The 15,961-nt window shown below is 38.2% G+C and overlaps 1 protein-coding gene across 3 annotated transcripts in view; it reads right to left on the reverse strand.

Moving 5' to 3' along the window:
• HECTD2 (HECT domain E3 ubiquitin protein ligase 2) overlaps positions 1-15,961 on the reverse strand; it is a 62,447-nt gene that overhangs the window by 40,505 nt on the left and 5,981 nt on the right. For all 3 annotated transcript variants that reach the window (XR_004323883.1, XM_032491330.1, XM_032491331.1), the window contains exon 2: positions 7,551-7,680. Coding sequence is in view for 2 of the 3 variants with exons in the window: in XM_032491330.1 (XP_032347221.1) it covers positions 7,551-7,680 (130 nt within the window). In the remaining variant the exon portion in view is untranslated. The remainder of the gene's footprint in view (positions 1-7,550; positions 7,681-15,961) is intronic.

The following is a 15,961-nucleotide window of genomic DNA, read 5'->3' on the forward strand; positions in this document are numbered from 1 at the left end:
GAGTGTGGAGATGTACTTTTGACTAAATTCAGTGGTGTGTGTGTTTGTAAAACTCCAATAAAAGCATGCACAAAATGTTCTTACAGGTCTAGTTATAAACATACCCAAAAGTCCTTTTTATAGATGGTTATCTTTAATGGAATACATGCCTTACACTGGAAGTATCTTAGAGAATTTATTGCAGCGTTGAGATAGGTTACAGGGCAAACTGGTCAGAAACCCAGAAAAAGCACCTCCCATATATTTCCTCATTCAGTCAACTATTTACTGAGTAAAGACTCTGTGTAGCATGGACACTGGATCCTGGAGATAACACAGAGATTATAAGTGCATTTACTCTTGGACTCAACAATCATACTTCTAAGAATATCCTACAGATAAACCTGCATGGGAACAAAATGATATCTGGACAGAGCCATTCACTGTGGCATTGGTTACAATAGCAAAAGACAAAATAAACTATTTTAATAGAATCTTAGTACACCCAATACAATGGAGTATATTCATAAAGAAAGAGTAAGGAAGTTCTTTAAGTACTGATATAGAAAGATATCCAGGGTACTTTAAGTGAAAAAAACAAGGTGCTGGACGATGTGTAGATAGTTACTTTTTAAGTAAAGTGGAAAATTAGAATGTATATTAATATTTGCTTTTATTTGCATAAAGATGCAAAGGATACAAAAGACAGCAGGGAAGAGTGTGAAATCAGACATCTGAAACACACCTATTTTTATAGTTTTGATTTTTGAAACACATGAATGTGTTAATCATTCAAAAAATTAACTTAATGTAAAAAAGTAGACTAGCTCTTTCCCTCTCAAAAAAAAAAAAACAAAAAACTTAAGGAGCTTGTAGACTAGTAAAGACACATAAGTCAACAAATCAATGCAGTTATGTACTCTAAGTTCTTGATAGATGTATCTCTCCCACACGTGTGGTTAGGAAAAGCCAGGTCCAAGGTTACTTACTCTGACCTAGAAAAGGATCTTAGAGATTTCATCCAAAATCAATTCATTCTCCCAGAAAACCGGGAGATGGGGTCATTTGAGGCCTTGGAGATACTTCTTCCAAGGTGGGAATCTTACAGCAGTTATTGCGAGTCCTTTTCTCTCCCCAGATGGCAAGTCCTGGGCTGGGTTTCTTCTAACAGTTTGTTTCCCTGTCTGCCTCTAAAGCTGCTCTTGGAGAAACTGTGAAAACTCTGTGGTACTTCACTTGTGAATAGATCACAGCAGCCCACCACACACAGATCCAATCCCATCTGAGCTGAAGCCCGCTCTGTTCTTCCCTGGCTGTTTCAGTGGCAAAGAGCATGGGACGCACGCCTCCAGAGTGTGTAAAAATGACAGTTCATTATGTCACATCAGGGCTCTTCTAGAGTAAACTCATAAAAGGGACTGAGCTGGGAGAGGAGCAGTGCCCCTGAACTAAATGACAGAGTTCATGTCTCCTCTTTCTAAACCACCAAGAGCACAAAGATATTTCAAAAGGGATGGGGAGGACTTATTTCCTTTCTTTTAAAGATGGTCTGTGCTACTCAAAGATGTTTTAAATCATCTGAAAGGGGCATCCTCACTTTAGAAAGGAAGATAGAAAAGAGTAAGGGAGGATGTGCTGTTAACCTCCCTCCACCGTTACTTACCATTTATATTGTTTCTCTGAAGATGTATCATCCCCAGCAGCTGTTATAGTAGGTAAAACTCCTACACTTCTCTGATCTTTAAAAGGACAGCCAACTCGACAGGCACACCTAGTCATGTGATCTACAGGGAGGAAAGGCATCCCTCAGCTGTTAGGTAAACCCAGTCTGGGCTTTTGCAGCTTCTCTAATGCCACTCGAAGATCAGACAAGCAGACAAGCTGTTAGCGAATACCCGGCATAGGTCCTGCTAGCGGGAGGAAAATTGTAATAACTGCCAAGAATGATGCATCTTTGAGGAAACAATCTTACTGGCAAGAGAGGTTTCCTAAAAGATCAAGGAATTATAAACATGCTTACAGTTGGAAGACTTGGTCTAACTTCCCATTCGGTAACAGACTTCTTTCTGCGGCAGCCCTGACATATGAACGCCATGTCACACCCGACTTCAAGTGGATTCCAGACAGAAGCACTATGAGAAGTCAGCACTAGGAGTTCCCATGTGGTAAAGGAAGTCTGCTAAGAGGCCTGGTTCTCCACAGTGATGTACACAAATATCCCAAGCCCAGGTTGGGGCTGAGTCCAGATTCCGCAAGAATGGAACAGATGAGAGGGGAGCAGACAAGTGGTAGGTGCTCAAGTAGGTAGACCATGTCCAAATCAATACATCCACCCGAGGAGGAGCCAGGCAGGTTGTGGGCAACAAGCTGGCAAGCAGGGTGTAAAGGTCAAGATACCAGTACACAAAGAATGGAATACACGAATCAGTGGGAATCAAAGGCTAAGGCATTTGAACAAACAGTTCAGACAAAGAAGGTTATGGCTATCCACCCTTTCTTTTCTATCATTCTCCAGAGCAGACATTCCAGTGTCCCTAAGGTTCCTAACCTGTTCTGGGCTGAACTGTGTCCGCCAAAAAGATATGTTGAAGTCCTAACCCCCCAGAACCTGTGATGTGACCTTATTTGGAAATAAGGTCTTTGCAGATGTAATCAGGTTAAGATAGGGTCATACTGCATTAGAGCGGACCCTAGTCCAATGACTGGTGTCCTTATAAAAAAAAGGGAAATTTGAGCACAGAAAGACATACTGGGGAGAAGGCCATGTGAAGACAGAGGCAGTGACTGAAGTGAGGCATCTACAAGCCACAGGACACCAGCAGTTACTGGCAACCAGCAGAGGCTGGGAGACAGGCAGGGGACAGATGTTCCTTCAGAACCTTCAAAAGGAACCACCTCTGCCAACACCTGCATTTTAGACTTCCAGCCTCCAGAACCAAGAGAGAATACATTTCTCCTCTCGCTTGTGCCAAGTCTGTGGTACTTGTCACAGCAGCCCTAGGAAACCAACACCCCCTGCATGGAGACCATTGAATTTATGGTGAGAAGTGAGTTTCCTACTTCCATTTCCTCCTCCTACTTCCTCTCTGCCCAGCTGTCCAGAGTCTGAGTAGGAAGTGCCCGTCTCTCCTCGCTGAAGCCCACATCTCAGCCCCTGTGCTGGCATTCCTCTTAACCTTGCACCACTTCTCTATTCTATCTTTCATTTTTATTTTATATTCCTACTGCAACTTTCATCTCTCCCTCTGGGTTAGATCCTTTTACTGACCGTACAGCTCGGCAAGAGTCCATTCTTCTCTTCTGTCAGTTGAAGTGACTCTACTGGCTATCTACACTTGCCCCTAGATCCTCACCACTAATCTATTCCTTAACTTTTTACCACATGAAGTCTCCTCATACCATCCCACTGTATAAAGTCACCAATAAACACATTCGCCAATAAACACATTTGCCAACAAATCCTCAGCTTTGTCTCAGTGCTGCTCATCTAGTCCTCCCTCAGCAATGGCACTATGGACTGAATCCTCTTTAAATTTTCTTTTCCCTTGAATTTCCAAGTCACTGCACAGCCTGGTTCCTTGACCTCCTTCTGGGCTCATTTCCTTTTCTTTCACCAACTCTCTCTCTTTTAAACTACCTCTGGCTTTCTTTCCCGTCTCAGCTGTTCAACAGCTGTGGAAGTTCATGCAGGGCAAGTCACTTACGACTCTCTGAGGCTCAAGTTTCCTTATCCTTGAAAAGGAAAATAATTCTTACCTCAGACTGCTGTAAGGACTGCATAAGTCAGTAACCAAACAGTGCTTAGAACTGTGCCTGACATGTGGTGGGCACCGTATGAAGCTGTTGCCCTGGCAGCTGCTGTCAATGCTCTGGGGCACCCACCCTCACGACTATTTCCCCCCAACCCCTAGAGTTCTCTCTTGTTTTCATCTAGGCGATAAATACTCGTAAGGCCCTCTGATGGAGAGGGCAACTGCCCTGGGCTCCGCGGGGGATGAAACATACAGTCTAGGAGATTAAAGTACATAAATGATGCTACGCAAGACTGAAAGGCTAAAAGAGGTAACCAACAACCCAAAGCCGTAAGACGGGAAAAATTATATGTGGTTAGGAAGAATCAGCAATGGTTTAGTAAAAAGGTATCTCTGAAGAACAGATAGGATCTGATGGGTAGAGAAGAGGAGAGAGGACATTCCAGGCAGTGGGAACAAACTGCAAAAACTGAGGTAAGAACATGCTAGGCATCCAGAAGAGTTAAAATGTAAGTTACATGTAGGAGAAAAGTGGGAGATAAAGTTGAAAAGCTGTCATATTATGAATAACCTTGAGTGTCAAGGTAAAACTTTTTTATTTAATTTTGGAAGCATTAAGGAGTATAGAGATGATGTAATTAGAATTGTATGATTAATGTGATACGATTAATCAGGCAAGAGAAACAAGTCAATCAGGAGTTTCCTCTATCTGTGAGAACAAGAGTTTGGTTGTCAGAGAATGTAAGGCTGAATTTTGATTCTGTTACTTAGCAGTGTGACCTTGGCCAAGTCATTTACCCTCTCTGATCTCTAGTTTCCTTACTAAAAAAATGGGTGTGAGGGGGTGGGTATAGCTCAGTGGTAGAGTGCTCCTGGGTTCAGTCCCCAGAACCTCCATTAAAAAAATGGGTTTGATAAGCAGAATTTTAAGATGGCCCCGTGATTCTCAGCCTCCTGGTGTTCCATCTTGATTACGTTGTATTATATGACAAAAGGGATTGCGCAGATCTAATTAAGGCTACTAACTGGTTGACCTTAAAACAGGGAAATTATCCAGGTAGGCAGGACCTAATAACATGAGGCCTTTGTAAGCAGAGAGTTTTGTCCCACTGGTCGTAGAAGACAAAGTCAGAGACACTGGAAGCACGAAGGGGATGTGACACAAGGGCTCCTACTACCAGCCCTGAAACAGCTGCCATATAGCGGGAGGTTCCTGTGAGCAGCCCGCGGCAAACTGTGAGTGGTCCCCGGGAGCTGAGAGCAGCCCCGGCTGACAGCCAGCGAGGAGAAAGGACCTCAGTCTTACAACTGCAAACAAGGTGTTCTGCCAGCAACCTGAGGAGCTTGGAGAAGGGTTCTTCCCCAGAGTACAGTCCAGCCTCCACCTTGGGAGACCCCAAGAAGAAAATCCAGCCACACCCACCACGACCTCTGACTTAAAGAGCTATGAGCTAATAAATGGTGTTGTTTTTAAGCCACTGGGTTTGTGAGAATTTGTTATGCAGCAATGCTAGTATCTACTCTATTGTACATGATTGCTATGATGCTCAGATAAAATATGAAAGTTCTCTCTAAATTATAAATATTACACATATAAAAGTTACAGTTACCACCAAGTTAATGTGATTAAAATAGAAATCACCTCTCTCAACTCCTATCCCCCATCAAACAGACTCATTTTATTCCTTTATTTCTATAATGGTATCACAGTAAGTTTGTTTTGTTGTGGGTTGGGGGACCGTGACTTACTTCCTTAGGGTAAGACTGAGATAATGAAATATGTTTGTATGTGTAAATAAAAGAAGAAAGAAATTATCAAAGGCAAAGGTTGATAAATGAGATAATGTAAATACTAACCGCAAGAGTGTAGAATAGGTCACTCTTGTTGACCTTGGAGTGTCAACAGAGAATATGTGCAAGAATAATTTATGCCACACGCAGTTTATGGACACAGGCAATTTACTGGGAACTGTGTCCTTCATTTCTAGGTTTGTTTCGTTTGGGTGTGAGAGGCATTTAAAACTTTGCAAATTTGTTTTGTTTTGTTACAGGGCAAGGGGCACTTAAAATTATGCAAGTAACGTACACTTCCTGTGATTAAAACAATATAGAGTTGTATAAAGAAACAAGTCATATTAATAATATCCACCCAATCCTACTTTCCTGAGGAAACAATTAACAGATTGGTGGGCATCCTTCCATACCTCTTCATACGCGGAAAGAAGTATAAAAGGTTTCCCAACACCAAAAAGAACTGGAGTCATACTCTACCTATTATTAACTTGCATTTTTCGTTTTACAGTGTATTGTGAGCATTTCTCCTAGACGATTTATATACATGTCACATTTCTCTTAATAGAGGCATGGTATTTACAATACGGATTACCATAATTTAGTCAACCAATTCATTTAGACTCCTTCAAACACCACTATTATAAACAATGTACATTCTCTCCATATGTCTTTGAACATATGCTATTTCCTTAGAATAAATTCCTAGAAATGGAATACTGGGTCAGTGAGTATATGAACATTTAAAAATTTGAATATGTGTCAATAATTTGATCTCCAGAAAAGCTGTATCAACTTCCAAGCCCTCCACTCATAAAAGTGCCAATTTTCACACTCCTTAGACAACGCCACAGATACACATCCCTCCATTCTCTGCAACTGAGTAGGGAAATGTTAGCTCCTTCTTTTAATTTGTATTTCCTTTAATACTAGTAAGATTGAGCATCCTTTCACAGGTGTATTAATTGTTCATATTTCCTTTTTTGATTGGTCTGTTCAGATCCTTTGCCCTTTTTTTCTACTGGAATGTTCATTTTCCTGATTTGTTAATGATCTCTATAATTCAAGGATTTTGTTTTTCACCCACTATGACAACTTACTTTATGACTTTTAAAAAAATCCTATAGAAGTTTTAAATTATCTTATGTCTTCAAACTTAGCAATTTTTGGTTTTATGGCTGTTGGCATTATCATTACAAGAATTTTAGTACGAAAAAATTTCCTGTTTTCTTCTAGTACTTTTGTAGTTTAAAAAAATCTAAATCTAAAGTTACTATTTTCAATAGGTTGGCTAGGCGGCCTAATCAATTTTTTGAATAGTACCATGTATATGGTATTATACACATATGTTTTACTCATCCATCTCCATCTGTTTGGCTATCTTGGTGGCGGTGTGATCATCAGTATAGCTTTGTAATACATGGTACTACAGGGAATAGTCTCCCTCATCACTTTTTCTTACATCATCTCATTTATTCTTATACATCAAACAGAGCAACATTTTCTTAAGTTTCCCCCAGAACACTGTTGAAAAATTCATTAAATGTTAGAGAGTAAACTAGGTTTATCTGACATCTCTATGATAGTTAAGTTTTTCCCCCTCAAACCATCTTTTTAAGCCTTTGATAAAGTATTACTCATTTTCTCTTAGGCTTATTTCTAAACATTTCATATATTTTCCATCAAGTCTTTCAACTGATTACTGCTCAAATAAAGGAAATCTATTGAATTTTTGCATGTTTATATTGTGCCAGGCTCGCTAGCCAAACTTTCTTACTCATTAGCTTTGTATTTTATTCTCTTACTCTGGGTAACAATTACCTAAAAGTAATGATTCTGCTCCTTTCTGTAAATATTTATAGAACTTACTTCTTTTTCTTATTGTATTAACTAACGAGACCTACCAGAACAATGCTGAATTATTAAAATCTACTCTTTTAACTGTTTGATAATATACTTTCAGCCAAGATATATATATGTATACTTTTAATAACTGTAATTACATTTTTAAATTTATAAATATTTTACCATTCTTGATGTTAGGGAAAACAAGATGTGTAGGTGAACTTCTGTTTTCAGCGGCTTCTTTCTTCTGATTAACAGTTGAAACAAAACTGCTGAAAGTAGAAATTTGGCCTTTTGATCCTCTGTCCAAACCCTAAAAACAGAAAAGTTAACACTGCAGCGTAATCCCTGATAGCTGTATTTAACTTATTGTATTGCAAAAATGATAAGCACTTATAAAAGAGATTTTAATTTGATGATAGATACATGACTGATAAAATGCGTATCTAATACTGACTTACCTTTTCTAGGACCAAACTGTTTTAAATATGAAATGAAAATAGTCATACCATCTAACTGCTCACAAATCGATACAGTTTGGAAATGGGGATAAGAACAGCCCCTTCCCCACAGGGTTACTGTGAGGCTTAACTGAGATAATGCCTGTAAAACAATCAGCACAGCTCTTTGTCCACACTACACGCTCCATTCATGTTAACTGCTATTTTAACTTGGTATTAGGTAACACTATTTTTGTGACCTCCACAAATAATTTTTTCAATAGTTAACATGCATGTGATACTTCACAGGTTGATTCATTGAAGGTTTTCTTGTCTTTTGATGCAACTTTAAAAAGGTAAAAAGGTAAACCCTTTAGAGTTCATTTCTCTCTAAGCACGTGATTAGACTTTGGGTGTAGTGGGATTTTAAAAAGAAGTGTTAGGCACAAAAGTGCAAATAACAGAGCAATCTTCCTATAGCATAGAATCTATCCATTAATGTACTTTCCACAAAATAACAACTATAAAATTCATAATGTATAATTAATCTGCACTTTGTAATTATAAATAAAATCACATTACCAGTGCAATATTTAGCTGTAAAACTACTTTGGGGCTTATTCTCAGCTCTTCCCTACTTACACTGTGTTCCAGCCTCCAGATGCTTAATAGAAATATAGTAGTTAACTTCTTCCCCAACATTCACTGCTTTACTCTAAAGGTACATAATTTCTTTGCTTTCACAGTAGTTTCTTTTTCATGTCCTCCTTCTTCATTCAGCAGAATGATTTCTATTTACCTTTTTAGAATCAGCTCAGATGCCATGTAGCAAAAACATTTACACTCACCCAGTCTTCACTCTCCCACATTCCCCACTCTCTTACAGATAAGTGGAGCCACTTGATTTATTCTGATCGGCCACAAGTAGATGTGATGTCTGTCATTTGTGGACCAGAAAGTACTAATGCGTTTCAGGCTGGTGGGAAAATCTCCAGCTCCTCTCTCTTTTCCTCCACTATGACAACTGTCAAGGCTACAAACTGAAATGTTAGTGCGTCCACCAGCTTGGGTCCCTGAGTGACTATGTGGAGCAGAGTCACAGCTGACTGACATCAGATTACACTGTAGCAATAAATAAACCTTTACAATTTTCAAACACTGAAACTTGGGGCTACTTTGTAAATGCAGAATAACCCATTCCATAATAACTCCCCAGCAAAGCTTTTTCTGGTGGTCACCTTTTCGACAAAAATCACTCTTATTCATGCTTGTGATTTACTTAAATTATCCCACAGAAATTATCATTGTTCTCACACTAGACCTTCATGCTGGACTAGAAATTTCTTATTCATCACAGAGCTTGACATCCAGTGAATCTTATGCATAGATCCTACACTTTTGGGTAAATTGATTATGTTTTTCTTTTTAAGAGAAAATAACCCACAAAAAATTTTTTCAGATACTGTACACATAGAATTTAAAAGCTTCTGGACTTAAGAGAGTTTGAGAAGCTAGTTATTTAACTCCTTTATTTCACAGATAGAAAAAGTGGAATTGAGACCTACAGTCATTCAGCTAACAAGTGACAAAGAGGTGACAGGCACTGAATGAGAACTTGAGGAAGACTTCCATAAGGAAAGTCCATGTGTGCAATTGTGTGTGTGACATCTTTGGCCACTCATAGAATCTGTTGTCGTTTTTGTTTGCTTTATTTGTTTTTGCTTGCTTCTTGGCTAGATTTAGGTTCAGTGAAGTCTGAGTCAGTATTTGTGTGTTAGGATTAGCCTACATGATCCAGTCTATGCAAGTTAAACATACGGCCTAACTGAAATAAAGCAGTCGTCTAGTGGATGCAGAATATGAATCTGAAGTGTTGGAATCACAGATAATACCCTCTAGGGTCTTGTACAGAGCCCATGGCACAATGCGTACTCTACAAATGATTATTTCTGTGGTAACAACACACTAAAATATGTATTAAGTACTTGATATATGCCTACTACTTTATTAGGTGCTTTAACACAACATTCCTATGACTTGTGTATTTATACCCCATTTTACAAATGAGGTTACTAAAGTACCATGCCCAAGTTCACAGAGCTGGTAGGTGAGAATTCAAACGCTAGTAGGAACGACTTTCATGTCTGCAATCTCAACCCACTACAGCTCAGAGTCTCTGCTACAGTAACTATCACTTATTAAGGGTTTATCATGTGATAGGAAATGTGTTACACGGATCAGCCTGTTTTCAAAACAGCCCTTGTGGCTGATATTATCTTCTGTACTTGTATAAATATACGCTGAATGACATTTCCTAGCTTTAGGAGCAATTCACCTAACCAGAGAAAATTAATGTAAGCAGAAAAACTAAGTGCACTTTCGAGAAACTTTTGATGTCCCAGCAATCTGGGAAAGACTCAATCTTTTATTTTCCTGCCCCTTTCCCTAACCCTTCTCAATTAAAGGAGATCCTGAAGAACATTCTTAGTTCACTTGTGGAATCTTCAAATAACAAAACAAAACAAAACAACAACAAAAACCAAGCCACTGATTCAATCAACAACGCCATTTAACCCACCAGTTCTAAATCCCAGTGTTGCTCAGTAACAGAACTTTGTTAACATGGCTGTAAATATCTACAATAACTTAATGTATCAAGGGCTTTTTCCATTGGTAACTGTCATTGATGGTATCTAAGCCTGAGCAACAATAGGACTTAGCGATCAGTGTAGCTGGAATATAGAATCAGAGAGGGAGAATGGCCCCATAAGATGAGACTGGACAAGTAGGCAATGATGGTGTCATGAAGCCTTCAGGTGAGGGGTTATAGACTCCATCCTGGAAGGGCACAGGGACAAGTCAAGGAGGACTGTAATCAGGAAGTGACATGATCATATCTGTATCTTAGAAAAATCACTCTGTCAGCAGTATGGGGACAAATGGGAGGGGAGTAATACTAGAAGCTACACCAGGCCTTTGGGGAGAAATGAAGTCTGAACTGAGTCATTAAAGGAAATGAAGACAACTGGCAGCCTGGGCCAAAGGAAGACAGAAGGGTAACAGCTCTTTCAGGTCCAAACATGAGGCATAATGAGAACTAGAGCCCCCTCCCATAAGTGGCAAAATAAATGAAATGAAAAGGTCAAATGGTTTATTTCAAATTTCAGGAGAAGAGACACACTTTGACACCTCATCACGAAGGAGAGGACATATGATTAAAGAATACATAAAAACTTGAAGAAAATTGTCAGCTGGGTTATATAAACATATGATTTGTGAGTGACTAGAAGAGGAACCAATGGTCACTAGGCAAAAGCATGGTTCTCATGCCAAGATAACGTAATTTTTCCAACTGACAGGGATACCGTTATGCTGCTGTTATGTGGCAACTGTTACACAAAACTAATGTAAGGCTAGAACCACAGGAAACATTGGCATATGTGATATGAGCTGACAAAGAAGATTTAGAATGAATGACCAAAAAAGCTGAGAAACCCGAGAAGGTAATTTATTAAAAATTAAGGAAGCAAAAGTTTCAAGGAAAAAAGTAGTCAACAATCTTGAATGATGAAGAGTGATTAGGTCTAAAACGTGCTACTAGAATGAGCAGCTATGAAATCTTGGGGACAAAGGAGATGACAGATTCAGGGAGTACTGGTGGCAGAAACTATGAAATGAGTTGGTAAATGAATAGGAAGTCAGGAAATGAAAACAATGAACACCAACTGCTCTGACTGCTCCCTCCAGAAGCTTACAGAAGGGGAGAAAGGCCAGTGGCTGGAAGGGTACAAAGATTTGAAGGAACATACAGTGAGCAGTGATCATGGTAGCCAAATTCAACGTTCACTTCTGTGGTCCCCAGAGCATTACTGCCTCTCTCTGTGTAGGAATAGCCATGGACTGGAGCAGAGATAGGCACTCAACCAAAAGGCAGCCATCTGTAGGCTGGGTGGCCACACATTAGCTGGCCTGGCATAAAGGGCACTGATGCTTCCTAGAATGTCAATCAGAGGAGAGCTTTCCAGATTTTAGATGGAGGGATATGGAAATGAGTGACCAGCCAAGAGTGAGAGAGCAGCAGAGGCACAGACAGCAGCCAGTCTCTGTTCCTGTTTGCCTTCTGGTTCCATCTATGTATATCATTTCAATAATTCCCCCTTTTCCAAAAGGAGGCACGGATGGCCTGATTTTCTGCTCCTTGTAGTTAAAAAAGCTTAAACAACATGAAAAAAAAATCCTCGTCTAGTACAGACATCTTGCTTGTAAGATTAACTACACCCTTGATACTTTATACTTGAGACGACGTGAAATTAATCATGGACAATTTCACAGGTTGACAGTGCACTACAGATCAATAAAAGCAAACCTTCAAAAGAGCAGTTGCCCCGCATAAGAGCAATCTTATCTGTAACCTAACAATTTCATGAAAACGCAGGCAGCACGTTGTGTGAGGGTAAACTGATTAACTAAAAACCAGAGAATCAAGAAGCTGAGTATTAATAGGACCTCAAACGTCAGCCTAAATTAAAGGTTAGGGAACATTGCAAGTCTTCTAAGGATTGGATCTACCACAGTTATTACATCTGGTTCCCTGAGGAGCTTCAGAAATGTTATCTATGAGACCTACCAAACGAGAACACTAGAGACGACACCCTGGAACACGGCCAGCCTACAGACAGTGGGCTGCATGTGTGAAAGAATAGATAGTAGCAGGAAACCCAACCAGCTGTTGCAGAAGAACAGCACAAATAGGGAACACGGGAAAAACACTAAGATACACTGAGGAAAAAACTCAAAATACTTACACCTGGCATAATAAATAATAGACTTGACTCTCTCTCTAGGCAGAGGCTGACCATGAATGAGTTTAACAAACAGGCGAAAAATTTTATGTCATAGTTACAAAGCTAATCAAAGATCGTATTTCACAAGTACCTAACATGGATCTCAGTGGTCTGACTATATAATCACGCAGATTATATGTAAGATTATAATATAATTTCAAAAATTAATAGACAAATACATAGAATACCTGTTTTGCTCTGTTAACATATAATTCAATATTGTCAACCTTATTAATACATGAGTTCTTACTTTCAAGATTTACTGAATAACAGACTACATTTGAACTAAATTTCTGATTTACCTTATTTTTCTATCAGAAGCCAATAAGAAGGATATTCATGGCTTTTGGTGATAGTTTTTGTATTGAATATCAAGTTTTATTACATTCAAAATTCTGATAAAATTTACTATGCTCATCCTCTATCTCCCAAAAGCTGCCTTAGAAGATAAAACATTTTTGTTCACATTCCAAACCAATCTTTGATAAAAGAATAATTGCTGGCTCTGTTCCATCATGAAACGCTTTTTAAAGCCATAATATCTCACTATATTAGAGTCTCTGAAGTAAAACATTTTAAATTAAATTTCTATGTTTACAAAATTCATTATTCATAACATATTTTAAACTAATAGCTTTGCAAACAAGCTGGAAATGCTAACATTTTAAACCATATCAAGGGAAAATTAATGTTGGATTCTAGCTATCTATTTAGATAGGTCAGACTGGCAGAAGTTTTGTTTACTGTAGAGACAACACACTACAAATGCATAGGTAGACAGATTCTACATGGAGCTCTTTGGTTTGGTCAGCAATGCAAAGTTATCACAAGGGATCCAGTCACCAGGATATGTTAAATTGTGTTCAGAATCTTCTATTTGAGAAGAGATGGACATAACGTATTTCAGAAAATGCTCCTTACAATAAATGACCGAGTAGTCAAAAATAACACTTGGCTAGTTGGAAAATTCACTTACGTAGAATGCTTGTGGTCAATAATGCCCAATGAAAAGCATTAATGGTAACAGAACAAAGAAAATTCTAGACGCATTAGCGTAGTAGTTCTCAAACTTTCTGATTTCAGGATCTCTTTACACTCTTAAAAATTATTGTATATATATACTAATTCCTTTCAAAATAACAATAAATCCATTTATGGACATTAGCTATATTTTCCCAAACAAACAAAAATCAGTGAGAAGAGTGCCATGGTTTACATTCTGCAAATCTATTTTTAACACCTGGTTTTATAGAAGACAGCTGGATTCTTATATCTGTTTCTGCGTTCAATTTGTTGAAACATCATGTATCGCATAGCCTCTAGAAAACTACACTGTACAACTCAGGAGAGAATGATCGAGAACAAAACAAGTAACATCCTAGTGTCATTACAAAAGTAGTTTTGATCTCACAGACCTCTAAAACGGTGTTGAGGACTACACTTTGAGGACTGCTGCAATAGGAATAAACAGTAATTAGAACTAGGAATGAATCTAAGAAATCTTGGGAGAATAAGGAGATAACATGCAAAGCTGCACTAACACAGCCATTTACACCTGCGGCTATCGAGCACTTGAAATGTACCACTAAGTGTAAAATGCACCGTTTTCAAATACTTAGCATAAAAAAGAGGTAAAATATCTCTTTACATGGCTATATTGATTAAATGTTGAAATGTTAAGTTTCTGGTTCTATTGGATTAATTAAAATACATTAGTAAAATTTATTTCACTTCTTTATGTTTATTCTTTTTAATGTGGCTATAAGAAAATTTTAAATTACATAAGTGATTCATATTCTTTCTACTGGACAGAGCTGATCAAGATAGAAGAAAACATACTTTTCTAAACAAGACCCAATCCAACATACAATCTTAGGAAGCAGGACAGAATTATTATTCTGATTCATCATTCTGGAAGGGAAAGAGCTGATGGCAAGGTAACAAATTTAAATATGGTATAAAACATAGACAAAGAATGAAAGATGTCTGAAGGAATAAAAACTGAGTTTCTTGCTTTGGTAATTTCGGATATTTATACAGGAACAATGGCAAACTGCATACTTTTGGCCTCAGTGAAATTTATTTTTCAGCCCAAAGATGGATACTTCAGTAATACATCAGGTGCTCCTAATAAAAAGCATGTATCCTTCAGACTTGATGAGTCCAAGGACTGACTACCTATGATGCATAGAAAAACTGCTTTACAAACGAGTGGGTGGTTTCCTGAGATTTGAGTAAAGGTTGTTGTGTCAAAAGACTGGTGAACAAATGTACATTTACATATTTTAAGTTAAAATAAAAAGCATTTAAGATACTTTGCTTTCCCCAACTTTTAAAATAAATTGACCTATCGGTTAGGGCCACACCAGATGAGATGCCTCAACTGTATTTAGAGTCTATAAAGGAGACTATTTTAGGCCCTGCTACTGGGTAAAGATACTTTGTTTTTCTTTTTTGTATGTTTTTTCACAGTTCCCTATTTGGATGCTGGGTTATAAAATCAGTGCTCTACATCCTTCAAGATGTGGAAAGTTGGCTACTTTCAAAGTGTGAACCTCCCTCTCAAACTAAATAGCACCCGCCCAAGTGGAACTGCTTTCTTTACGTGAGATAAAGCCCATCTTTCAAAGGAGACTAGGAAGAGTGGATCCTGAAAGAAAATTTTAACACTGGAAAAGTCACAAATGTAATCAATCTCATAGAAAGCTGAAAACGAACCCTACTTAATATAAAGGAAATGTTAGTACTGAAACTCAGAAACTTCAGTGTTCACTTAGCAGGAAGGCAAGGTGGCTTGGGAGATTTTATTCACCATTTTACAACATGGGAAAAAAAGAAATTGCAGCAACAGATACCCTTATACAATAATATATTATTTTTAAAGTGTGTGATTTGATGTAGTCACAATTCTCAATCAATTTATTGTTCTTTACTAAAATATCTGGATCAAAACCAAGCTGATTTGAAATACAGCTTTCTTTGATGTCTAGGTTCAAACTTCAGAGTGACTTTTCAATTAAGCTGAATTAGTAAAATTCCAGTAATTTCTACTTTTAAAAGGCACATTCATTTATTATAATTATCTACCCCCCCCCAAATGTGTTTTGACTACTTACTAAATTGTCACCAAGTTACAAATACCAACTTAGGAACAACTAGTTATTCACATAAAGCTTGGCAGTCATTTTTGCAGTGCAAGGAGGGATCCTTACAATATGAGAAAAAGTGGAAAAATCCAATCTTTCCAGAGCTTTCTCAACTCCACCCACTTCCTCATTCATCTTCTGTTGATCATCTTTTACTCTTGCTT

Source organism: Camelus ferus, chromosome 11 (genome assembly GCF_009834535.1).
Source record: "Camelus ferus isolate YT-003-E chromosome 11, BCGSAC_Cfer_1.0, whole genome shotgun sequence".
In the NCBI taxonomy this organism is placed as follows: domain Eukaryota; kingdom Metazoa; phylum Chordata; class Mammalia; order Artiodactyla; family Camelidae; genus Camelus; species Camelus ferus.